This window comes from Myxine glutinosa, chromosome 13 (genome assembly GCF_964187855.1).
Source record: "Myxine glutinosa chromosome 13, kmMyxGlut1.1, whole genome shotgun sequence".
NCBI classification, from domain to species: Eukaryota; Metazoa; Chordata; class Myxini; order Myxiniformes; family Myxinidae; genus Myxine; species Myxine glutinosa.
Genome location: NC_136273.1, coordinates 68,684,990 through 68,712,810, shown reverse-complemented (window position 1 = coordinate 68,712,810; position 27,821 = coordinate 68,684,990). Strand labels below are relative to the sequence as shown.

The 27,821-nt window shown below is 45.4% G+C and overlaps 1 protein-coding gene and 1 pseudogene across 2 annotated transcripts in view; one reads left to right on the top strand and one right to left on the bottom strand.

Annotated features, from left to right (window-relative positions):
* LOC137439004 (laminin subunit gamma-1-like) overlaps window positions 1-26,619 on the bottom strand; it is a 241,952-nt gene extending 215,333 nt beyond the window's left edge. For both annotated transcript variants that reach the window (XM_068134563.2, XM_068134561.2), the window contains exon 1: window positions 26,119-26,619. In XM_068134563.2, coding sequence (XP_067990664.2) covers window positions 26,119-26,488 — 370 coding nt within the window. In that variant the 5' untranslated portion in view covers window positions 26,489-26,619. The remainder of the gene's footprint in view (window positions 1-26,118) is intronic.
* Window positions 7,889-8,515, top strand: LOC144888712 (uncharacterized; annotated as a pseudogene).
* Window positions 26,620-27,821: the final 1,202 nt, after the last annotated feature.

Sequence of the window (27,821 nt, the reverse complement as noted above, 5' to 3'; positions counted from 1 at the left end):
TTTCGCTGCTTAGAGACGTTAGCCAAACATTTTACATTAGGCAGCCAATGGATAATCCTGAAGAACCTAATGAGGGACACAAAAACGCAACACAGAATTAACATTGCCATATATCCTGTTCAACAAATAAACAAAAAACGATCAGCAGTATGTTGCACTGATAAGCCCATAATAAGGGTGAAATCTAGATCGAAATCTCTGCCTTTGTTAATTTGTGAAAATAGAGCTTTATTCTCAGTCTGCAAGGAGTTGAGTGCCACACCGATGCCTCCTAGTCTGGAGGTGGTGTCTTGGTATAATTTATGCGCATGACGTCAGCGTCATGTCATTGGTCAGTGCACTTCTTTGGCTCAATATATATATATATATACAGTCACGTGAAAAACTAAGTACACCCCATGTAAAGTTTTGACTTTTTCAACATATTTCAACATAGAGCTATTTGATCTTCATTTCAACACTATTGATAGATAAAGGTGATATAATATAACAAATATCATGAAACATTTACATTTTGTAGTCCATTGTATAATTTAAATAAACATAAATTCAAATTTCGCATGTGGAAAAAGTAAGTACACCCCGACATTTATCACTACTTGAAATACCTAAAATTAGAATCAGGTGCACCAGCTCAGGTGCAAATGATTAGAACATCGTGAGAGAGGATCTTGGAGGAGCCTGTCTTATTTAAACCTCAGACATTTAGTTTGGTTTGCTCTTTGTTGTTGAAGTGTGCGGTGTCACCATGCCTGGATCAATAGAGGTCTCTGAGGCCTTCAGAAAGAAGGTTATAGATGCCTAAGAGTCTGAGAAGGGATTTAAAAAGATCTCCAAACAATTTGAAATCAATCATTCGACTGTCCGGAATATCATCTACAAGTGGAGAAGATTCCAAACAACTGCCAACTTGCTCAGGCCAGGCCGACCCAGCAAGTTCAGCACGAGAGCAGACCGCAAGATGCTGAAAGAAGTCTCTAAGAACCCCAGAATGTCATCACGGGACCTACAGGTAGCTCTTGCCACTGTAGATGTCAAAGTGCACGAGTCTACCATTAGAAAGAGGCTTCACAAGTTTGATCGACATGGGAGGTGTGCCAGGAGGAAACCTTTGCTGTCCAGAAAGAACATCAGGGCAAGACTAAAGTTTGCCAATAAACACCGAGGCAAATACCAGCACTTCTGGAACAATGTGCTCTGGACAGATAAGTCAAAGGTAGAGCTATTTTGCCACAGTACCAGAAGACATGTTTGGCGAAAACCAAAGACAGCATTTGACCACAAGAACCTGATACCAACTGTGAAGCAGGGTGGTGGAAATATTATGGTTTGGGGCAGCTTTGCTGCATCAGGGCCTGGGCAGCTCACCATCATAGAATCCACTATTAATTCTTCATTGTACCAGAAGGTGCTTGAGGATAATGTGAGGCCATCTGTCAGAAGTTGAAGCTCAACCGAAGGTGGACCTTGCAACATGACAATGACCCTAAATATACCAGTAAATCCACCAAGGAATGGCTGAAAAGAAAGAAATGGAGGGTTCTGGAATGGCCAAGTCAAAGCCCGGATCTAAATCCCATCGAGATGTTGTGGGGGATTTGAAACGAGCTGTGCATGCAAGAAACCCCTCAAACATCGCACAGCTGAAAGAATTCTGCATGGATGAGTGCGCAAAAATTTCTCCCAGTCGATGTCAGAGACTGGTAGACAGTTATAAGAAACGCCTACTTGAGGTTGTTTCTGCCAAAGGTGGCAATACCACCTATTAGAGTCAAGGGTGTACTTACTTTTTCCACATGTGAAATTTGCATTTATGTTTATTTAAATTATACAATGGACTACAAAATGTAAATGTTTCTTGATATTTGTTATATTATATCACCTTTATCTATCAATATTTTTGAAATGAAGATCAAATAGCTGTATGTTGAAATATGTTGAAAAAGTCAAAACTTTACATGGGGTGTACTTACTTTTTCACTTGACTGTATATATATATATATATATATATATATATATATATATATATATATATATATATATATATATATTGTTACAGGTTTGGTGGGTGGTTGCGTGGTGAGGGGAAATCTCGGATCCACCTCCCCAGCCAACAATCCTGAAGCCGTTGAGCCGCAGATAACTCCGTGGCATGACAGGTTGCGAAGCAACCACAGACGCCGTCTGAGGCGCTTAATTTATCTAGGGTCCAGGGTCCAAATCCCATTTTACCTTCCCGGCAAATTAATCACCCCAGATAAAGGCTGTGATTCCCAATGCCCGTCTAATATCAATCAAAATGGGAGAGCAATACCAGAATTGGAATGTTGGCTCATGTTGAATCATAATGAAACGGCAGGGCTGAACCCCCGGTCCTAATTACACACTATATCTAACCAATGTAAAGAGACGATAAAGCAGTTTGGAAAGCATTTTACAAGGATTAGCAACAAGCGTTACGCCTAGGTCCCCCGTCGGTGAAGTGATGCGAGTTGACAAAGTGGAAGACGCACGGCGGCCATCTTGGATTTTGACGTGGCAACCCAATTTTCAATAGCGTTCTCCCTTATGTGTAGATACACCCACACACCAGATTAGAAGTTAGTAGTTCGTTTATTTTTCAAGATATTTCGCTCACAAGGTTCAGACATATACATGGCGGTGGCCATATTGGATTTTGACGTGGCGACCCAATTTTCAAAAGAATTCTTCCTTATGCGTAGATACACCCACACACCAGACTAGACGTTCGTAGTTCGTTTATTTGTCAAGATATTTCGCTCACAAGTTTCAGACATATATATGGTGGCGGCCATCTTGGATTTTGACGTGGCGACCCAATTTTCAATAGCATTCTTTCTTATGCCTAGGTACACCCACACGCCAGATTAGAAGTTGGTACTTCGCTTATTTTTCAAGATATTCCGCTCACAATTTTCAGACATATATATGGTGGCGGCCATCTTGGATTTTGACGTGGCGACCCAACTTTCAAAAGCGTTCTCCCTTATGCCTAGATACACCCACACACCAGATTAGAAGTTAGTAGTTCGTTTATTTTTCAAGATATTTCGCTCACACGGTTCAGACATATATATGGTGGCGGCCATCTTGGATTTTGACGTGGCGACCCAGTTTTCAATAGTCTTCTTCCTTAAGCCTAGATACACCCACACACCAGATTATAAGTTGGTACTTCGCTTACTTTTCAAGTTAATTCCACTTACAAGGTTCAGACATACATGGCGTCAGACATACATGGCGGCGGCCATCTTGGATTTTGACGTGGCGACCTAATTTTCAATAGGGTTCTTCCATATGCCTAGTTGCACCCACACACCAAATTCGAATTCGGTCCTTCGCTTACGCACGCACGCATGTCCGCACGCACGCACGGACGCACGCACGCACGGACGCATGGACGCACGCACACACGGACGGAGGGGAAAACCATCGTCCCCCTTTCGCTCCGCGGTGCGACGGGGGACAAAAATGACTATTGGGGACTGTTGATACTCTGCAAAACCAGGACAAGTCAATGAGGTGCATAACTGCAAAACCATGAAACATAGCGGCTCCAAACTTTACATGCATCCTTCTCAAACTCCAAGGGAGTGCTTGAATGAAAGCTGTGTGATTGGGGATGTTAAAACATGAACTTTATTTATTATTACCCACATCAAAATGAACACTTTGTCTACAATGTAATTTTAAAAAGTAAAAACACCCTTTTTGAAGATAATTAATGGGTGCTCATGCCAAAAACCAAAAATAAGGCTGACAAAGATAGCAGTCCACCATCTTGGTCAGCCCTCTGTGACATTGCTGGGTTCTTAAGCCAAAATTTTGTTTCAGCCTATCGAAACGTGCCTTGGCTTTTAAACACTATCTACTCTCACAGATGAAAAAAAGCATATAATCAAAATCTGGATTCAGACTAGAAACCAGCAAGTACGTGCGATCGGGCCGAATAGATGAGATCTGAGCTGTGCAGATGCCATTGTCTGCACATGCGTGGAGATGGGGAAGAGCTCTTGTCACGCTCCATATATCTCATCTATTCGGCCCAACCGCACATACACTACATGACCAAAAGTATGCGGACACCCCTTCTAATTAGTGGATTTGGCTATTTCAGCCACACTCATTGCTGACAGGTATATATAATATAGCACACAGCCATGCCGTCTCCATAGACAAACATTGGCAGTAGAATGGGCCGAAGAGCTCAGTGACTTTCAATGTGGCACCGTCATAGGATGCCACCTTTCCAACAAGTCGGTTGGTCAAATTTCTGCCCTGCTAGAGCTGCTCCTGTCACCTGTAAGTGCTGTTATTGTGAAGTGGAAATGTCTCGGAGCACAAACAGCTCAGCCGCAAAGTGGTAGGCCACACAAGCTCACAGAACGGGACGGCCAAATGCTGAAGCTCGAAGTGCATAAAAATCGTCTGGCCTCGATTGCAACACTCATTACCTCTGGGCTTTTTGGCAGAGTGGCCAGACGGAAGCCAAACAGTTCAATCTTGGTTTCATCAGACCAAAGAATCTTGTTTCTCAGAGTCTGAGAGTCCTTCAGATGCTTTTTTGCAAACGCCAAGCGGACTTTCATGTGTCTTTCACTGAGGAGAGGCTTCCGTCTGGCCACTCTGCCATAAAGCCCAGATCGGTGGAGTGTTGCAGTGATGGTTGTCCTTCTGGAAGTTTCTCCCATCTCCACACAGGATCTCTGGAGCTCAGCCAGAGTGACCATCGGGTTCTTGATCACCTCTCTTACCAAGGCCTTTCTCCCCAGATTGCCCAGTTTAGCTGGGCGGCCAGCTCTAGGAAGAGTCCTGGTTGTTCCAAACTTCTTCCATTTAAGAATTATGGAGGACACTGTGCTCTTGGGAAACTTCAATGCAGCAGAATTTTTTTTGTCCGCTTCCCCAGATCTGTGCATCGACACAATCCTGTCTCTGAGCTCTGCAGGCAGTTCCTTCGACCTCATGGCTTGGTTTTTACTCTGATATGCATTATCACCTGTGAGACCTCATATAGACAGGTGTGTGCCTTTCCAAATCATGTCCAATCAATTGAATTTACCACAGGTGGACTCCAATCAAGGTGTAGAAACATCTCAAAGATGATCAAGAGAAATGGGAGGCACCTGAGCTAAATTTCAAGTGTCATAGCAAAGGGTATGAATAGTTATGTCAATGTGATATTTCAGTTTTTTCTTTTTAATAAATTTGCAAAACTTTCTGAAATCCTGTTTTCTCTTTGTCATTCTGGGGTATTGAGTGTAGATTGATGAGGGAAAAAATGAATTTAAACGATTTCAGCATAAGGCCGCAACATAACAAAATGTAAAAAAAGTAAAGGGGTCTGAATACTTTCTGAATGCACTGTATATATTCCATTACCAAGTTACAAATGTTGTATTACAAACTTGCTTGCGCACATTGCAATGGTACTGTATGGCACGGGAACTTTATAGATGATCTACCATTCTAAATGGTACGAACTTTATAGAAATATGTATGTGTGTGCGTACATATGTGGGTTATTGTGGGTTGTTACGCTTGTGGGTTGTTGCTGTCACCGACTTCCTCATAATATTCCACCGTTAACCACACCCATGTCGGTCTGATTGGCTCTGAAGCAAATGTGTTTAGCGGTCCCGCCCCCATCAAGCTAATTGACAGTTGTAATCCTGCCCAACCCCCTGATCCCTTCCTATTCCTTTACAAAGGAATGCAGTTTTGTTTACTTTTTGGGGAGTATTTTCAAGCTATTAAAATTACGATAGCAAAGGATGCTAAATCAGGTAAAACTCTGCCGGATAGTACCAGTCATTGGCATTGAGACAGCTCGAAAATCTACCGTCTGAAGTTTATGATTATTATGATTATTATTATTATTATTATTATGATTATTATTATTATGAATAAATTCCCGGTTTTTACCGATCTCGGCTGTTTGTTTTTGCCATGGTCTGGAGTACTGAAAAGTGATCTCTGCCTAAATAATCAGCTGAACAGACCAGGTAGGCTCTCATATGTCGCCTGACTTTTTGGAGCAGATACCCCAACTTTAGTTTTGTATGTAGCGGAAGGGACTGACGTTTTTTTTCCCCATACCAGGCCCACATAGAGAGTGCGAGCGCACTCTCTGATAACGCTGCAATTAGGACTTGAACTGCTACAGTCATTTGTGTACAAAGAAAACAAAATAAGAGAAGCAACACAACCTTGTCGTGCGCGAGACTCAAAAAAACTGCACAGGTGATACCATATTATTACACTCCACCCATTGTGGGTCATCTGCAAGAAAACTGTAAATTAATTTTGCAAGCCTAAGTGTGAAATTCAACACTATATAACCCACCATACTGTAACTCAGGAAGTTCTTATTTGTAGAACACACACTTGCTCTAAGAAAAGAAAGCGACGCAAATGAATTCTCATCCAAACTATCTTTACCAGATCAAGTGAGTGATGGCCAGCAGGTGCCATGCTAATCCTGGCTTCCACAAGCCTCGTTCCAGCCTCCCCGACATCAAGTCCATTCCTTTGACACAGGTTAAGCCACCATCCTGTTGCATCTGATCACTGCACAGTTTAATTAAAATGATGAAAGGGGAGAGTTTTTAGTGTTTGTAAACTTTTAAAATGAAAACTATGTAAACTAGATGGTATTCATAGAATACTTACCCTGCGCAGTCAACTTGTTGCAAGCCAACTCCTCTGTTTATGAACATATTTTTTCTTTGATCCAATATGGCTGCCAGACCACGTGAGCGATGACATCATTAATTTATATTCTCTAATATAATTGTTGCATAGATCACACTCAATACATTTCAAACTTATCAGACTAAGCGTTGTCCCTGTCGAATTATGACGTCATCGTTAACAACACCTATTTCCCATATGGAGTTCTTTACAATGAGCCATGTTTAAATTTTTTCCATGCAGCGGTTTCAGAGATATAGAGGTGCGAAGTTTTTCCAAGATGGCGCCTGTACCACGTGACCTATGACGTCATAATAATCATAATTATTACATATTATACAGGAGGAGGCCCTCCTATGGTGAAAATTTCATGTCAATCGGATCAACGGTTCACGAGAAAATGAATTTTGAAAATGCAGACACGATACACGGCACACGTACGCACCTGAATGGTTAACCCCGATTTTCGCTTCGCGAACGCAGCGTAACTAGAACGACACTCAGTAGATCCGCCAAGCTGAACAGTTTATGTTTTGTATCCTAATGATAGGCCGAACCTGTATCCGGACCTGGACCAATATCGAATTGGCTTGTTCTTGTCAGCTACCTAACTCCTCCACCAAGTTTTGTCATAACCCATCCATAACCTTTTGAAATATCATGCTATATATCGTTTTTGGCACTATATATATATACATATATACATATATATACAGTGCATTCAGAAAGTATTCAGACCCCTTCACTTTTTTCAAATTTTGTTATGTTGCAGCCTTTTGCTGAAATCGTTTAAATTCATTTTTTCCCTCATCAATCTACACTCAATACCCCATAATGACAAAGAGAAAACAGGATTTTAGAAAGTTTTGCAAATTTATTAAAAAGAAAAAATTGAAATGTCACATTGACATAAGTATTCATACCCTTTGCTATGACACTTGAAATTTAGCTCAGGTGTCTCCCATTTCTCTTGATCATCTTTGAGATGTTTCTACACCTTGATTGGAGTCCACCTGTGAATGAATGAATGAATGAATGATCGTTTTAAGGCCATTTTCCCCGCCAGAGTGGGGGTTGGTAAATTCAATTGATTGGACATGATTTGGAAAGGCACACACCTGTCTATATAAGGTCTCACACATCTGACAATCCATATCAGAGCAAAAACCAAGCCATGAGATCGAAGGAACTCCCTGCAGAGATCAGAGACAGGATTGTGTCGAGGCACAGATCGGGGGAAGCCTACAAAAAAATTTCTGCTGCATTGAAGGTTCCCAAGAGCACAGTGGCCTCCATAATTCTTAAATGGAAGAAGTTTGGAACAACCAGGACTCTTCTGAGAGCTGGCCGGCCGGCCAAACTGAGTAATCAGGGGAGAAAGGCCTTGGTAAGAGAGGTGACCAAGAACCCGATGGTCACTCTGGCTGAGCTCCAGAGATCCTGTGTGGAGATGGGAGAAACTTCCAGAAGGACAACCATCACTGCAACACTCCACCGATCTGGGCTTTATGGCAGAGTGGCCAGACGGAAGCCTCTCCTCAGTAAAAGGCACATGAAAGCCCACTTGGAGTTTGCAAAAAAAGCACCGAAAGGACTCTCCGACTGTGAGAAACAAGATTCTATGGTCTGATGAAACCAAGATTGAACTGTTTGGCCTCAATTCTAAGCGTCATGTCTGGAGGAAACCAGACACCGCTCATCACCTGCCCAATACCATTCAAACGGTGAAGCATGGTGGTGGCAGCATCATGCTGTGGGGGTGTTTTTCAGCAGCAAGGACTGGGGGACTGGTCAGGGTTGAGGGAACAATTAACGGAGCAAAGTACAGAGATATCCTTAATGAAAACCTGAAACAGACCGCTCAGGACCTCAGACTGGGCCGAAGGTTCACCTTCCAACAGGACAATGACCCGAAGCACACAGCCAAGACAACGCAGAAGTGGCTTCGGGACAACTCTGTGAAGGTCCTTGAGTGGCCCAGCCAGAGCCCTGACTTGAACCCAATCGAACATCTCTGGAGAGACTTCAAAATGTCTGTCCACCGACGGTCCCCATCCAACCTGACAGAGCTTGAGAGGATCTGCCGAGAAGAATGGCAGAAAATCCCCAAATCCAGGTGTGCAAAGCTTGTCGCGTCATACCCAAGAAGACTCGAGGCTGTAATCGCTGCCAAAGGTGCTTCAACTAAGCACTGAGTTAAGGGTCTGAATACTTATGTCAATGTGATATTTCAGTTTTTTCTTTTTAATAAATTTACAAAACTTTCTAAAATCCTGTTTTCTCTTTGTCAATATAGGGTATTGAGTATAGATTGATGAGGGAAAAAATGAATTCAAGCGATTTCAGCATAAGGCTGCAACATCACAAAATGTGAAAAAAGTGAAGGGGTCTGAATACTTTCTGAATGCACTGTAAATATACATACATACATACATACATATATATATATATATATATATATATATATATATATATATATATATATATATATTATATATATATATATATATATATATATATATATATATATAGTGGGGCGGCTTAGCCCAAATATTCAAAAGAATTGTGCATTTTGTGATACAAGCACCAAATTTGGCACACTAGTAGACTATCATATTATGAAAAGATCTGGATATTGGGCCATCTCAGATTCAGAGATTTGATTTTTGCAAGATTTGCAGATTTTGCAAGCTGAGATTGCAACGCCAGGGACGGCCGACTCCTTCCTACGAGCTGCCCACGTCACCCGCACAAGAAGAGCTCATCAAATCACTGCAGCGGCACTGCACATCCTGCAACACTGTGCGTATGAACGCCACTGTATGACATATGCTGATGATGCAGAAGACCTGCCTGAGTTCGAAGACTGGTGTCACCAGAGAGGAGAAGACATTCCCAACTTTCAGTACTGGGCAACTGTGCTGGAACTAGAGATGTTGGTACTGGTCTACGTGCGTTCTCTGCGGCAGGCTTCATGCACGACGTACCTTGATGCCCTGACGGAACCGGTCCCATGGTTCCATGCCTTAGACCACACACACTATGCCAGGTGGGTCCCTGTTCACCTGAGGGACACGGTTGCACTCCCAATGAAGCACCCAGATGTAGCCAGAGAATTCAGGGCTGGCAACTTCACTGTACAGAAGACGAAGAAGGTGTTCTCTTCGATCCCAATCGAATCGAAATCTTGCAAAAATCAAATCTCTGAATCTGAGATGGCCCAATATCCAGATCTTTTCATAATATGATAGTCTACTAGTGTACCAAATTTGGTGCTTGTATCACAAAATGCACAACAGGTTTGCTATGCTGCTACACTAATATATATATATATATATATATATATATATATATACGTATATATATATATATATATATATATATATATACGTATATATATATATATATATATATACACACATAATATACAGTGAGTGGTCTCACTGCGATGCCCTGATGCAGCCCCAACAAGGGCGAAACCAGGTCGGTGACTGTGAGTTTTGCATAAACTTGTGACCGTATCTGAATTTAACATCCATAATGACGCATTGCCAGATGGCCCTTCCGGAGCTTGGCAGGCACTGCGGACATGCGTGGCGATGACGTCATGATGCTCGCTCATTAGTTTGGAGCACCAAATTACAGATACTAATTAGTTAATCTCAACCGCATCCAGGTCGACTCCATATCGTGTGTGGATACCAGAGATAATGTCACCGTGTGGCAGGCGGTGCTTATCGCTCCCTGTAAGGTGCAGCAGTAGCTGTATTTGAAACCTTACTAGCGGTTCTCCACTGATGGTATGAAGTGGCATGATGACTGATATACAGTCACGTGAAAAAGTAAGTACACCCCATGTAAAGTTTTGACTTTTTCAACATATTTCAACATACAGCTATTTTTATTTTTTTTTATTTTTTTATTTTTTGTATACAAGATCGAGGCTCGTGAAAGAGCGAACATTAATCACACAGAAAGACAAACAGACACATACAACAAATAACATCGGGAGCGGCAGACAAGATGGGGAGAGAGGGGGAAGGACACAAACAAAACATTTGAGAGCAGGGACCGAGAGACATGGAGACATCGAGAGATCTGTGGGAGGGAGAGGGCTTTGGGGGGGAGGCATGTGAAGGGGGGGGGGGGAGAGGTATAAACATATGGACACTGCCAGGGCTTCCAGGAAGGAAGTTGGAATTTCAAACAAGGTGGATCTGGGGTGAATTAGTGGGGGTAGAAAAGATCAAGGTTTTGGATGGGGGAAGATAAGAGATGGTGGTGAACAGCTGTTTTAAAGACCTGGAGGGAATGGGAGGGAGGGAGTGGGATTGAAGGGAATGTGGGAGTTTGTTCCAGAGGCGGGAGAAAAGAGGAATGAAAGAGTGAAGGTGAGCAGAGAGCCGAGATTTCGGCAGTTTAACCATCAGAGGGTTGCTGGCAGATCTTGTGCGACCTGTAGGAATATTTGGGGGACAGAGCACAGAGAGAACTGGGGGAGCAAGGCCAGAGAGGAGTCGGTAGAAGACAGAAAGACCACCTACCTGCCTGCGGTGAGTGAGTGAAAGGCCCTCAGAGATAGCTTCATCGCGGGAGATTCCAATGATTTTGAAAGCTTTGGATTCAACAGCGTGAAGCCGAGCAAGGTGTGAGGCAGGAGCACCAGCCCATATGGGAGAACAGTATTCCATTGAGCTGCGGATGAAAGCCTTGTATGTGGTGAGGAGCTCAGGTGTGCCAAGGAAGGACTTCGCACGACGGAGGATGCCCAGTCGGCGACTGGCTTTGGAGGCCAGCTTGGAAATGTGGTTTTCCCAAGAAAGATCATGGCAGATAGTGAGACCCAAAAGCTTGAGCGACAGAACTTTTTGGAGAGGATTGTTGAGAAAGTAGATGGGAGGGTTGTCCAGTCGATCTTTTCAGAGAGACATAGTAAGAGAGTGAGATTTGTCAGGATTGAAAGACATGGTCCACTTGTTTGACCAGTCTGTGATTTTGTCCAGGTCTTCAGAGAGTGAGGAGGCTGCAGACTGCCGATCTGAGGGAAGAGGAATTGGAGTGGCAGAGAGTGGAGTCATCAGCAAAGAGATAGAGAGGATTTTCCAGAGAGTCGGAGAGATCATTGATAAAGACCAGAAAAAGCACAGGGCCCAGAACACTGCCTTGGGGAACTCCAGCCTGAACAGGAAGGGGAGATGAGAGAAATCCATTCAGGGCCACACGTTGACTACGACCAGAGAGGAAGTCCGCAAGCCATGCATGGAGATTTCCATGGATACCATAGGAGGAGAGTTTGGTGAGCAGAGCTGGGTGCCAGACCGTATCGAAGGCACGTGATATGTCAAGGGAGACAGCTCTGATTTCCTGTTTGGCATTGAGGACCTCCATCCATTGTTGAGACAGCAGAAGCAGCATGTCCAGAGTAGAGTGACCTGGTCTGAAACCAAATTGATCAGAGATCAAGCCATTGGAGAAGAGGAAAGATTTCATATCCGAAGCAATGATGGATTCCATGACTTTGCTGATAATTGGGAGCAGGCTGATTGGTCTGTAGTTGCAAGGATCTGTTTTTGCACCTTTTTTGTGTAAAGCGGTAATGTTAGCTGATTTCCAGGATGCTGGCAGATGACCTTGAGCAAAAGATAGGGTGAAAAGAACAGAGAGAGGGTGAGACAGAGCGGCAGAGCAGGATTTTAGGACCCGTGGGCTGATGCCGTCTGGTCCAGTTGCAGAATCAGAGTCGAGGTTTGACAAAAACTCCTCCACCTTGTCAGGAGAGAAGGACACAGAGTCCAGGAGCAGTTGGGTTCGACTGGGAAAGGTGGGAACAGAGAGAGATGGGTTTGGGACTAAGGATTTTGAGGCAAACACAGAGTTGAGGCATTCGGCTTTGTCACGTGCGATGTCAACTGTGTGGCCATTTGAGGTAAGGGAGGGGATGGAGGGGGAACAAACACCAGAAACGGATTTGACCAGACGCCACCAGGATTTGGAGGAAGGAGACAGGTTTGAGAGTTCATTCTTGAGTGAGGAGAGATCGTGCTTCCTGGCACTCCTGAGGGTAGACACACACTTGTTCCGAGCTTGGTGGAAGGAACTGAGATTGCCTTCAGTTGGATTAGCCTTCCAAGAGGCAAAGGCAAGTTGCTTCAGGGCAACTGCCTCACCACCAGATTCAGTGTACCATGGACGGGAGGAAGGGTAAGACAACTGAAGGCGAGATGGGATAAATCTGTGCATGAGAGAGATCAGTTTGCTTTGGAAGAATTCCCAGGAAGAATTGATGTCAGAGGCAGTGGAGATGGGAGACCAATCCAGACGATTGATGGCTGCTTGAAGACCGTCCCAGTCGGCCTGAGTGAAATGCCAGAGTCGTCGATGCTGAGGAGGCTCTCTGAGAATGGCCAGAGAGATGTCCACTTTGACAAGCACATGATCAGAAGAACCGATTGGAGCAGAAGAAGAGCAGCAGACATTAGCAGGGAAGTTTGTCATAACCAAGTCTAGAATAGAAGATACTCCATTGGCTGAGATCCGGGTCGGGAAATCGACAGATTGTGTCAATCCCAGTGAGTCACAGAAGTCCTTTTCTGAGGTGCCATGACTGGTGAGAGAGGAACCCACACCCAACCAGGTGGCATGATGACAGTTGAAGTCACCACATATGAGGAAGAGAGAGTTGGGATGAGTGGATAGAAGTTGGTCCATGTTGTCAGACAGTGAAATGTAGATGGAGTCATCACTGTTTGGGGGACGGTACAGAACACATATGAACAAAAGGTGGGAGCGGAGAGGAAGTCGTAGCCAGAGGTACTCCTGGGGGTGAGGAGGAAAGAGGGCAGTGCAAGGAGAGTGAGGAAGAGTGTTTTTGATAAAGATAGCCACCCCACCACCAGGCCGAGGCTCAGGTCTATCATACCGGAGGAGGGAGTAACCAGGAAGAGATATTAAGGAATCAGAGACATCTTGAAGGAGGAAAGTCTCTGTTCTCTGTTAGAACGTCTCTGTTAAAGGAGAGATGAAAGTCTCTGTTAAGCAGATCAAGTCTGGATTGTCAGAAGCAACCTGTATGGAGAGATCAGTCAGGTTTGAGCGAAGGCCCCGGATGTTTGAGGTCCATACCGTTAATGAAGAGAGAGGGGGAGCATCGGGTACAGGACAGGGGAGGGGAGGAGTAGGGTAAGATGAAGGATGAGAGGGGGAGGTAGGGAGAGCAGTTGTTAGTGTGTCAGATATTGCAGAAGAGTTCCAAGAAAGGGAAGGATGAGGAGGATAAAAGGTTTGATGGTGAAGGGATGAGGCACAGTGAGGGGTTGTTTGAGGGGGGGCAGAGGGAAGTAGAAGGTTTGGGGGGGTGGAGGTATGAGATAGAAGGGAGACGAAGTGGGGAGGAGGCAGCTTGGAGGAGGAGGGGGGAGGAGGGAGAATTGGAGAGGAATGGTATGGGGGGAGAATTGAATGGGAGGGGTTGGGGGGGAGTTTTGAAGGGGAGGAGTGAGGGGGGAGTTTAGGAGGGGAGGGGCAAGGGGGGAGTTTTGGAGGGAAGGGGCAAGGGGGAAGTTTAGAAGTGGAGGGGCAAGGGGGGAGTTTAGGAGTGTAGGGGCAAGGGGGGGGATTTGGAGGGGAGGGGCAAGGGGGGAGTTTATGAGGGGAAGGGCAAGGGGGGAGTTCAGGAGTGGAGGGGCAAGGGGGGGGATTTGGAGGGTAGGGGCAAGGGGGGAGTTTAGGAGGGGAAGGGCAAGGGAGGAGTTCAGGAGTGGAGGGGCAAGGGGGGAGTTTAAGAGTGGAGGGGCAAGGGGGGAGTTTAGGAGTGTAGGTGCAAGGGGGGGGGATTTGGATGGGAGGGGCAAGAGGGGAGTTTAGAAAGTGGATGATTAATGAAAGACGAACATTGATAACAAATTGGGTTTGTTGTGATTTTTAAGTTAGCAATCCGATTCAGAACGATGGAGGAGGGATGGAATGAATGTGAATTTAGACCATGTAGTGAGGGAGACGTATAAGATATTGAATTTCTTTTTTTTGAAGTGGAATGAGTTGGAGAGGAAATTGAGAAAAGCCTTTTAAATAGGAAGAAAAACAGCGTGTTGTAATATACCACTGAATAAAACACAGAAGGGGAAAGGTTAAACATATTTAAATAATATTTAAACAGAACTGTGAACAATCTTATATGCACAAAATACCAACGGGGGGAGAGCCGAGAGGGACCACCACGAGTCACGTGAACAGGGCAAACGGTGGATGGAAAGGAGATAATGGGGGCGGGGCGAACAGCACACCTGGACAGAAAATACAGGATGAGACAACAGTACACGTGGAGAAAGGAAAAGAAATGTTTTTGGTTTTTTTTTTGGATGTTTTTTTTTTTTGGGGAAGGGGGGGGGGTGGGGATTTAGAACGTTAGACAGAGTATTATGTTCGGGGTAGAAGGGAAAAACTAAGAGCCAAGCAAAACACGCTTAAGTTAAAAAAACACCGACGGGGGTACAACTACAAGGCCACACACGAGGAGCAGAACACGATTAATTAATTACGAGTTACAGGAAATTCAAACCAAAACTAACTATAATCAAACAATATCGCATGGACGATAAAATAACGAGTTGAAATTTGACAATCTATCTGGGGAAATGGGGGCGAAACACGTGGTCGAAGAACGAATGAACGAATAAGAATGAATAAACGAATGAGCACAGAGAAGGGAGTTTATTTTTTTTTTTTTTTTTTTTTTTGAGTTGAGATTTACATAAGGAAGTAGGCTATGGGGTGAAAAGACTGGGAAAACAGAGAACGAAAGTTATTGGATCACAAACGACGGACCGCTGAGAGAAAAACAAAGCCTCAAGGTTGTACAGTGTACACTGTACAAGGCCTCAAGACACGAATTAACACGATTTTCAATACAGGTATGAAAGATTTGCACCGAAAATCTTCGTCGGGACAATATACGTACATACACCATAAAAGAAATACAGTTATAACGAAAATACAAATGGGAACAATTACTTAACTTCGATTTCGATGGAGAGCGTGTAGAGCTGCGAATAAACGAACCCTCGCCAGCAAGACCGGAAACGGAAGTGAGACCGGAAATGCCAGACCGGAAACGGAAGTGAGACCGGAAGTGAGACCGCCAGCAAGACCAGAAATCTGATCTTCATTTCAACAATATTGGTAATAATAATAATAATAATTCATTTATTTTGTATAGCGCTTTTCAAGAAGCCCAAAGGCGCTTTGACAGAGTGGAAAACATAATGCATAACAATACATGAAAACAACAATTGCAAAAAGACAAGAATCAATAGGGAAATATTTAAAGCAAAAGGAGGGAGAAGGAGAAGAGATAGTCAGGGGTTAAATGCTGTGGGTTGAATGTTGAATGCAGTGTTGAACAGGTGGGTCTTTAGTGATGTTTTGAATGTGGTGAGTGAGGAGGAGTCTCTGAAGGTGTGAGGTAGTGAGTTCCAGAGGGTGGGAGCAGCGATGGAGAAGGCCCTGTCCCCCCAGGATCTGAATTTGGTCTGGATGGAGGGGGTCAGGAGGTTGGTACCAGCAGAGCGGAGGTTGCGGGTGGGAGTGTGTCTGGAGAGGAGGTCAGCCAGGTAGGATGGGGCCAGGTTATGGAGGGCTTTGTATGTCAAGAGGAGGATTTTGTACTGGATTCTCAGGGGGATGGGGAGCCAGTGAAGCTTGTAAAGGACGGGGGTGATGTGGTCACGGGTCCGGGAATGGGTGAGTAGACGGGCAGCGGAGTTCTGAATGTATTGGAGTTTATTGGTGATTTTTGAGGGTGAACCATAGAGGAGGCTATTGCAGTAGTCCAGACGGGAGGTGATGAAGGCGTGGATGAGGGTTTCTGCAGCCGTGGAGGAGAGGGATGAGCGGAGACGGGCAATGTTTTTCAGGTGAAAGGTGATATAATATGAAATGGTGGTAGATGATATAATGAAAGGTGAAAGGTGGTAGATAAAGGTGATATAATAAAACAAATATCATGAAACATTTACATTTTGTAGTCCATTGTATAATTTAAATAAACATAAATGCAAATTTCGCATGTGGAAAAAGTAAGTACACCCCATGAAATGTTTTTTAAAATCTTTTTAATATATGTGGACATATCAATATTTGATCTTCATTTAAACAGTATCTATAGATAAAGGTGATCTAATTGAACAAAAAACAATGAGAAATTGACTTTGCAATAATTTATTCAACAAAAAATTGTTGCACAGCATGCACAATTGCATGCACAGCTCGTTTCAAATCCCCCCCACAACATCTCGATGGGATTTAGATCCGGGCTTTGACTTGGCCATTCCAGAACCCTCCATTTCTTTCTTTTCAGCCATTCCTTGGTGGATTTACTGGTATGTTTAGGGTCATTGTCATGTTGCAAGGTCCACCTTCGGGTTGAGCTTCAACTTTCCGACAGATGGCCTCGCATTATCCTCAAGCACCCTCTGGTACAATGAAGAATTCATCGTGGATTCTATGATGGTGAGCTGCACAGGCCCTGATGCAGCAAAGCTGCCCCAAACCATAATATTTCCACCACCATGCTTTACAGTTGGTATCAGGTTCTTGTGGTCAAATGCTGTCTTTGGTTTTCGCCAAACATGTCTTCTGGTACTGTGGCCAAATAGCTCTACCTTTGACTCATCTGTCAAGAGCACATTGTTCCAGAAATGCTGGTCTTTGCCCAGGTGTTCATTGGCAAACTTTAGTCTTGCCCTGATGTTCTTTCTGGACAGCATAGGTTTCCTTCTGGCACACCTCCCATGTCGATCAAATTTGTGCAGCCTCTTTCTAATGGTAGACTCGTGCACTTTGACATCAGCAGTGGCAAGAGCTACCTGTAGGTCCCGTGATGACATTCTGAGGTTCTTAGAGACTTCTTTCAGCATCTTGCGGTCCGCTCTCTGGCTGAACTTGCTGGGGCGGCTTGGCCTGAACAAGTTGGCAGTTGTTTGGAATCTTCTCCACTTGTAGATGATCTTCCAGACAGTCGAATGATTGATTTCAAATTGTTTGGACATCTTTTTAAATCCCTTCCCAGACTCGTAGGCATCTATAACCTTCTTTCTGAAGGCCTCAGAGAGCTCTTTTGATCTAGGCATGGTGACGCCACACATTTCAACAACAAAAAGCAAACCAAACTAAATGTCTGAGGTTTAAATAAGACAGGTTCCTCCAAGATCCTCTCTGACGATGTTCTAATCATTTTCACCTGAGCTGGTGCACCTGATTCTAATTTTAGGTATTTGAAGTCGTATATATTGCGGTATATATATATATATATATATATATATTGTTGCGGTTTTGTAATAAAGGTTACTTTCCCCTCTTAGTTAGTTACACCACAACATGTAGCCTCGCGATAGTTCAGTTATTTCTTAGTAAATGTAAGCGTAGTCTTTTTCCTGTGTTAGTTTTGCGTTGTGTAGGCCAGTGAAAATTAGGTGTCCTTATGATGCTTCGATGCTTTTGGTTTTGGCGCGAAATACCACGTGGCAGGCCTGAACAAGTCGACCAAGGCTGAAGGAAGGCGGGGGAGGAGCCATCGGTAAGCACAAGCCACCAATCAGGGCTTGAGGGGAGTGACTTACCACTGCGGCAAAAGGCGGGGTTTGGAACATTCGAGTCGGGCTAGGGCGGGGCCATATAACCCTGTGCCCAGAGCCCCCCATCGCAGTTCGAGCAGTTGGAGAGAATACGTCAGATGCGCGCAGTTCGGGGTTCAGTTCGGAGCGCTCAGTTATGAGATCAGTTCGGGTGAGATCAGAGACGAGTTCAGTGGAGGTCTGGAGTACAGACGAGTTGGGATTGCGTCGTTTGAGTCATATCGTATGAACTCAATCACACCGTTGTACACGAACTTAACCCTGCTCCCAACGCTCTGCGCAGTAGTAATCGCGCTGTAAAGACGACCCATGCTGGGCCACCGACGCGAGGATTTTCCCTCCTGCCTGTCTTCGCCAGGATACGTGCTGTGACCGCCAGAGGGCCAGGACCAGGTGAGCTGTTCCTGGAGCGACCGAAGCAGGCGCGTTCGGCGCACGAACATTCTTCCTCCATCTCCCTGTGTGTGTAAGTGGGCCCATTGTCTGGGACAAGGACAAGACTGTTTAAGTTCTGCCCTGTGTCCCTTCCTTCTACCAATCATTGTAACTAGTGTAAATAAACCCTGTTATTCCTTCTGATTCGACCGGCTTGTGTTTTCCATCATTGACCTCGCATGGTATGAATTAGATCGCTCTAATCGGGTTCTATAGAAAGGTAACCGCACGAGTCACGTGGTACGCATTCCGCTCGGGCGTACTCAATTACGCGTGGTTCGTGCGAGACTCCATCCCCGCTTCCGCTGCGGCGTGGGTACTCAAGGTACGTGTGGAATTGTCCCGAAACCCTTTTCCACGTCTGCCCGGAAGTGGCGACTCGGTCTCACGGTTTCGAAGACCCAGAGGGAAAAAGGGGCTTAATCTCCCCCTTGTAACGGGAACGGGCTTCGAAAAACCGCAACTATATATATATATATATATATATATATATATATATATATATATATATATGTGTGTGTGTGTGTGTGTGTGTGTGTTATGTCGGGGGTAAAGGAATATGTAGAGCCAGGTAGATCTGCATAGGTAGGTACTCGACTGTCGTCGGGAATCTACCTGTAATAAGTTCTATGTTTAGTCCGGATGTTGGTATAAGCTGTATTGGTGTCCCCGCCACGAAGGGGCGGGGCGTGCTAAGTAGTACAGGGATTATGGATAAGATTCCTTTGTTTGTCGTCCCCTCTGTCGCCAAACCTGTGTCCCTTATGGCAATACACACTCACATAGACACTAGATAGATCCCTCAGAGCACACATTAAATAATTTCCTCCCCTTACCATGACTGACCGGAAAGACAAGCAGGCAGCGGCCGCGTACAACACCAGTGTGGGCGACCAAGCATCGAGCAAGGGTGGGAGCCACGCCCAGGAGGACTGTTAATTGGCCAGGGGGAGGGGCGAGCAACACCACAGGGTGGGAAGCACTTGGCCAATGGGAGGGCACCAGCGCAGTCAGAACATTTGAGAGGTCGAGAGACAAGGCAATGATTGGGAACGCGCCAGAATTGACGTCACACGCGAGGTGGCAAAAGGACTCGCTGGACGACATTTTGTCTCTTCGCGCTGGACCCCTACGTGTTGGAGGTCGCCATTCGCCCTCTTTTTGCGGCGACGCTGGACCTGTCGTGCTTCGCTCTCTTTTTGCCTGGACCCTTCGTGCTTCGCTCTTGGAGATCTCTCGGCGTTCGGAGCACTTAGCTGGTTCGTCGTGGTGCTCGGAGCGAGCGGGACCTCACGTGCGGCAGATGGGCTGGGAGCTAGGCGTGCCGCTGAGCAGACGAGGCCAGGGCCTACCTGACGGCGTGTGCTTGGGGCCTAGCGGAGCGCGCAAGCAAGGCGGACAAAGGTTTCTTCGCACCACTGGAGCCTAGACGATTCCAGACGACACACTGCAGATTACTGACAGATAAGGCCGCACCCCACAGAACATTACTCGACGGGACAGTTATTTTATGTAATTCCTTCCTTTGTCTCGTATCCAAACAACACTCCAAACTGGATGACCAAGCAAGACAGATCAGAGAGTCCAATGGCTACTTTGAAAGAGCTACAGGCCTTTTATGGCAAAGACTGGTCACTGTGTGCATGTGACAACAATATCCCAAGTCTGGCTTGTATGGTAGAGTAGCAAGCAGGAAGCAATCACTCAAAAAAGCTCACCTTGAGCATGCAAAAAAAAAAAAAATCACTGGAGATTCTGGCGCCATGAGGCAAAAGGTTTTGTGGTCTGACGAAACCAAGATGAAACTTTTGGGCATAAAACGCTATGTTTGGCACAAACCCGACACAGCATATCACCCAAAGAACACCATCCCCACTGTGAAGCTGGTGGTGGCAGCATCATGTTATGGGGATGTTTCTCATCAGCAGGGACTGGGGCACTTGCCAGGATAGAAGGGAAAATGGATGGAGCAAAATACAGACAACCCAAGAGGAATGTGGCTAGAGGAGAACCTGCTGCCCTGTGCAAGAAAGCTGAAATTGGAATGGAAGTTCACTTTTCACCATGACAACGACCCAAAGCACATGGCCAATGCTAAACTGGAGTGGCTGAGGACCAAATCTATGAATGTCCTTGAGTGGCCCAGTCAAAGCCCCGAACAACATCCAATCGAAAATCTGTGACATGACTTGAAGATTATTATCCATCAACACTCCCCATGCAACTTGACTGAGCTTGAACAGTTTTGTACAGAAGAATGGACAAATATTGCCCAATCAAGGTGTGCAAAGTTGGGAGGGACCTATCCCAAACAAACTCACAGCTGTAATTAATGTTAAAGGTACTTCCACCAGGGTATTTACTCAGGAGGATGAACTCTTCTGCAACCAAGATATGCTAGTTTTGTATTTTTAATTATTTTTCTGAAAATTTTAGAGTTTGTTTTTCACTTGGAAGTTGTGGGTTATGATGTGTAAATAAAGTTGGAAATAGTCTGGTTTAATGCAATTTATTCCAGGCTACAAGGTAACAAAAGGTGAAAATTGTGAAAGGGTGTGTAGACTTTATATAGGTAAACTAGTCATGCCACAATCAACAAGTCATGCCACAATCAACAAGTCATGCCACAATCAACTATTCATGCCACAATCAACTATTCATGCCACAATCAACAAGTCATGCCACAATCCACCAGCCATGCCACAATCCACCAGTCATGCCACAATCCACCAGCCATGCCACAATCAACTAGTCATGCCACAATGAACTAGTCATGCCACAATGAACTAGTCATGCCACAATCAACTAGTCATGCCACAATCAACTAGTCATGCCACAATCCACCAGTCATGCCACAATCCACCAGTCATGCCACAATCCACCAGTCATGCCACAATCCACCAGCCATGCCACAATCAACTAGTCATGCCACAATCAACTATTCATGCCACAATCAACTATTCATGCCACAATCAACAAGTCATGCCACAATCCACCAGTCATGCCACAATCCACCAGTCATGCCACAATCCACCAGCCATGCCACAATCAACTAGTCATGCCACAATCAACTATTCATGCCACAATCAACTATTCATGCCACAATCAACAAGTCATGCCACAATCCACCAGCCATGCCACAATCCACCAGCCATGCCACAATCCACCAGCCATGCCACAATCAACTAGTCATGCCACAATCAACTAGTCTTGCCACAATCCACCAGTCATGCCACAATCAACAAGTCATGCCACAATCAACAAGTCATGCCACAATCAACAAGTCATGCCACAATCAACGTCATGCCACAATCAACAAGTCATGCCACAATCAACAAGTAATGCCACAATCAACAAGTCATGCCACAATCAACTGTTCATGCCACAATCCACCAGTCATGCCACAATCAACTAGTCATGCCATAATCAACTAGTCATGCCATAATCAACTAGTCATGCCACAATCAACTAGTCATGCCATAATCAACTAGTCATGCCATAATCAACAATTCATGCCATAATCAACTAGTCGTGCCATAATCAACTAGTCATGCCATAATCAACTAGTCATGCCATAATCAACTAGTCATGCCACAATAAACTAGTCATGCCATAATCAACTAGTCATGCCACAATCAACTATTCATGCCACAATCAACAAGTCATGCCACAATCCACCAGTCATGCCACAATCCACCAGTCATGCCACAATCCACCAGTCATGCCACAATCCACCAGCCATGCCACAATCAACTAGTCATGCCACAATCAACGAGTCATGCCACAATCAACTATTCATGCAAAAATCAATGAGTCATGCCATAATCAACTAGTCATGCCATAATCAACTAGTCATGCCATAATCAACTAGTCATGCCATAATCAACTAGTCATGCCACAATCCACCAGTCATGCCACAATCCACCAGTCATGCCACAATCAACTATTCATGCCACAATCAACAAGTCATGCCACAAACCACCAGTCATGCCACAATCAACTAGTCATGCCATAATCAACTAGTCATGCCACAATCAACTATTCATGCCATAATCAACTAGTCATGCCATAATCAACTTGTCATGCCATAATCAACTATTCATGCCATAAACAACTAGTCATGCCATAATCAACTAGTCATGCCATAATCAACTAGTCATGCCATAATCAACTAGTCATGCCACAATCAACTATTCATGCCACAATCAACAAGTCATGCCACAATCCACCAGTCATGCCACAATCAACCAGTCATACCATAATCAACTAGTCATGCCATAATCAACTAGTCATGCCATAATCAACTAGTCATGCCATAATCAACTATTCATGCCATAAACAACTAGTCATGCCATAATCAACTAGTCATGCCATAATCAACTAGTCATGCCATAATCAACTAGTCATGCCATAATCAACTAGTCATGCCACAATCCACCAGCCATGCCATAATCAACTAGTCATGCCACAATCAACTATTCATGCCACAATCCACCATTCATGCCACAATCAACTAGTCATGCCGTAATCAACGAGACATGCCACAATCAACTATTCATGCCATAATCAACTAGTCATGCCATAATCAACTAGTCATGCCATAATCAACTAGTCATGCCATAATCAACAAGTCATGCCACAATCCACCAGTCATGCCACAATCCACCAGTCATGCCACAATCCACCAGTCATGCCACAATCCACCAGCCATGCCACAATCAACAAGTCATGCCACAATCAACAAGTCATGCCACAATCCACCAGTCATGCCACAATCCACCAGTCATGCCACAATCCACCAGTCATGCCACAATCCACCAGTCATGCCACAATCCACCAGTCATGCCACAATCCACCAGTCATGCCACAATCCACCAGTCATGCCACAATCCACCAGCCATGCCACAATCAACTAGTCATGCCACAATCAACTATCAATGCCACAATCAACTAGCCATGCCACAATCAACTAGTCATGCCACAATAAACTAGTCATGCCACAATCAACTAGTCATGCCACAATCCACCAGTCATGCCACAATCCACCAGCCATGCCGCAATCCACCAGCAATGCCACAACTACCAGTCATGTCACAATCAACAAGTCATGCCACAATCAACAAGTCATGCCACAATCAACTAGTCTTGCCACAATCAACTAGTCTTGCCACAATCAACAAGTCATGCCACAATCAACAAGTAATGCCACAATCAACAAGTCATGCCACAATCAACTAGTCTTGCCACAATCAACTTGTCATGCCACAATCAACTAGTCATGCCACATGCCACAATCCACCAGTCATGCCACAATCCACCAGTCATGCCACAATCAACTAGTCATGCCACAATCAACTAGTCTTGCCACAATCAACTAGTCATGCCACAATCAACTAGTCATGCCACAATCCCCCAGCCATGCCACAATCAACAAGTCATGCCACAATCAACTAGTCTTGCCACAATCAACGAGTCATGCCACAATCAACTAGTCATGCCACAATCAACTAGTCATGCCACAATCAACCAGTCATGCCACAATCCACCAGTCATGCCACAATCCACCAGCCATGCCACAATCAACAAGTCATGCCACAATCAACTAGTCTTGCCACAATCAACTAGTCATGCCACAATCAACTAGTCATGCCACAATCAACTAGTCATGCCACAATCCACCAGTCATGCCACAATCCACCAGTCATGCCACAATCCACCAGTCATGCCACAATCCACCAGTCATGCCACAACCACCAGCCATGCCACAATCCAGCAGCCATGCCACAATCCACCAGTCATGCCACAACCACCAGCCATGCCACAATCCAGCAGCCATGCCACAATCCAGCAGCCATGCCACAATCCAGCAGCCATGCCACAATCCACCAGTCATGCCACAATCCACCAGTCATGCCACAACCACCAGCCATGCCACAATCCAGCAGCCATGCCACAATCCAGCAGCCATGGCACAATCCACCAGTCATGCCACAATCCACCAGCCATGCCACAATCCACCAGTCATGCCACAATCCACAAGCAATAGCATAATCAATCAGTCACGCCACAATCAAACAGTCACATTATAATCAACCAGTTACATTAAAGTCCATTAGACTGGTGTTGGCTTAGCGGTTAGGGTGCCGGCCTGGGATCCTCGGATCCTGGGTTCGTAATCCCGGTCGATCGCTGAATTAACGCCAGGGGGGGTTGACTCAGCCTGATCATCCTTCCGAGGTCGGCAAATTGAGTACCAGCTTGCTGGGATGAATGATCCCGGTGTGTACCCCGGCTTAGAATAGGTACACCGTATCCCTGCGCATCGTAAGAGGCGACCAAGGGTTGGCGTCAGAAAGGGCATCCGGCCATAAAAACATTGCCTCAAACAGGGAACCATGATTGTAATGGGGCCCGCAAGGCTAACCCCCGCTCTAGCGGGGAAAATGGCCTTAAAACGATCATTCATTCATTCATTCTTTCAGTTACATTAAAGTCCATTATTACCTCCGCCACCAAAGGTGGATGGAGGTTATGTTTTCACCCCTGTCTGTCTGTCTCAAAAATCTGTGGACGGATTCGGACGAAATTTGGCAGAGAGGTCGGAAGTGTGACAAGGACAAAATTATTACATTTTGGTGAAGATCGGGATTCGGATCCGGCTACTAGAATTTTTCAAGTGATTCTTCACCATTGGGAGATATGGCCAAAAACGATACATAGCAGGATATCTCAAAAGGTTGTGGACGGATTTGGACAAAACTTAGTGGACAGGTTATGTGTCTGACAAGAACAAATCGATTCGATTTTGGTGAAGATCCGGATCCGGATCCGGCTAGTAGAATCTTTTTAAGTGATTTATCACCATTGGGGGATCGGGCCGAACATTATACATAGCAAGGTATTTCAAAAAGTTGTGGACGGTTGATTTTGATTAAATGTGATTCTGTGTTGAGATTTTCTGGTCTATTCTGGGATACAAAACGTAAACTGTTCACCTGGCGGAGGTATGCTCTCTACCGAGTGCTGTTCTAGTTTAGTCACGGATTTACTCCAACAATTTCACTAAAGCCACTAAAGCCAGACATGAACTCACATTGCAATCCACATATCAGATACGATACGTCACATTAATAGCACGACCATTATTTAAAGACTTGATTGAGAGAAAACTAAGACACGAAGGTCGTCACGAACCATGGGAGGTGGGCAGGTGTAATAATAGGTGTAAACAATCACAGATTAATTAATGCACGAACTCTTGAGCTTGCACTACAGATGGCGTGCAGAGACCGGTATAAAGATGGATGCCCCTCCACTCGGACGTTTTAAGGTCTCTCACCAAGGTGTACAGTGATGTTCACGGCGTTTGGGAACTGCACGGGTCCTGTGTACATGTTCCGGCTTTGCCACCAGCTCTTGGATCCCAACGAGTCCGTCATGGAACTGGCGTTGTGAGACTTCGCCGGGTCCATGGAATCGCACACGTGACACGACTTGGTGACCCCGGTGGCTCCGGTTTGCACACAGAAGTCCTCCGGGGGCGACCCGCACGTGTCGCTCGTCTCCACGGCGGCCCGCGCCGCCACGTTCTCGAACTCGGGCTGACATTGCTGGACGCGACCCGTGACGTCACGGCACAGGTCCGTGGTGGTGGTGGTGGACGTCACCAGCAAACAAACGAGGAGAGGAGCCAGGTGCGCGAGGTCCATGATGCGCACGCGAGTCAAGACGCAGTGGGACGACTTGGATCCTCCTTCGGATGGACAACTCGTCCGCAGGAGCCTCGTTCCGATAGGAGTTCCAAACCCGTCCCGCGGGTATCACCTTCTTGGCGCATTTGAAGCGTCAGATTGAAAAATGAACCCCAGGCGCGTGTCCCACGACCCTACTTAATGAAGTCCTTTCGATCTTCTCGGATGGACCTTCTCGGGTTCGAAGTCGTACGTGGAGCAGTGTTTCGGGTTCGGCGAGCGTTCGATATTGGTGTCCTGGTGGAGGGTAGGTGGTTGGGGATCAGGGCGCGGCGCTTTGCCGGGACAGGGGAGCGTGGGAGGAGAAAAGGGTGTTTGGAGGAAGGGGTAGTGGGATATTGGGCTCGAGGCTGAACAACATGTCACTACATTAGTCTCAACCGGGGATGAGAGAATCAATACTTAAGAAGCCTCCATATATAGCCTGCAGGAGGCTAAGGTGTTACACTGGATCTGGAGCCCAATTCTGCTTCCCCGCAGATGCCAGGTTAAAAATATAATCATCGTCATTTAAATTTTAAAAAGTCTTAAAGCTTTTTGGAGCAAGAGAGCGATCATCATGCAGCAAAATGCTGATATGGAATCGAGATGTTCTGATAAAGCTCACGTGACTGACCACACACATCACTGCTCTGACGATCAGGTGCAACCAATGGGTGCAATGGGATTCCAAGAATGTCTCTCCAGCTATTTAAGTGTCATGGGAAACTTTACTGTGACAAAAATTGTCATCCGATGCAGAATCTCAGGAGTGTAGACAGGATAGCCCAAAGGTGGTGGCGGTTCGTGTGCAGCCTGTGGCTGCTGGTTGCATCATTTTCTGGAGTTATGCCACTGACGCAATACCACCCCTCCCGCCCCCCTTCATTACCAGTCAGTTGGTACTCATTTTGTGGACCTCGGAAGGATGACAGGTTGAGTCAACCCACCTGGTGTTAATTCAACGGCTTCAACGGGGCTCAAACTCAGGACCCTAACATCTCAAGCCAGTTTGCTCAAAGGTAGTGTACTCATCTCATTTCACTTGAGTATATACTACCTGACTATCAATTGGTATTCCAGTGTCCTGTACAGGTAGGGTGTTCCTTCCTGGACTACTTGCCCCTAATTCTCATAGGTCTTACTTGTCAATGTTGAAACATCCTCCAGTACACCTTGACACACTGGTGACTTGGCCATTGTAGTCTGGTCCCCAGGCCAAATTCCTGAACTTCTGCTCGGAAGGAATTTCACAATGGCAAACTATTGAGCAAATCAATTTCCCAGTGAATTGCTTTGACAGCACCGACTT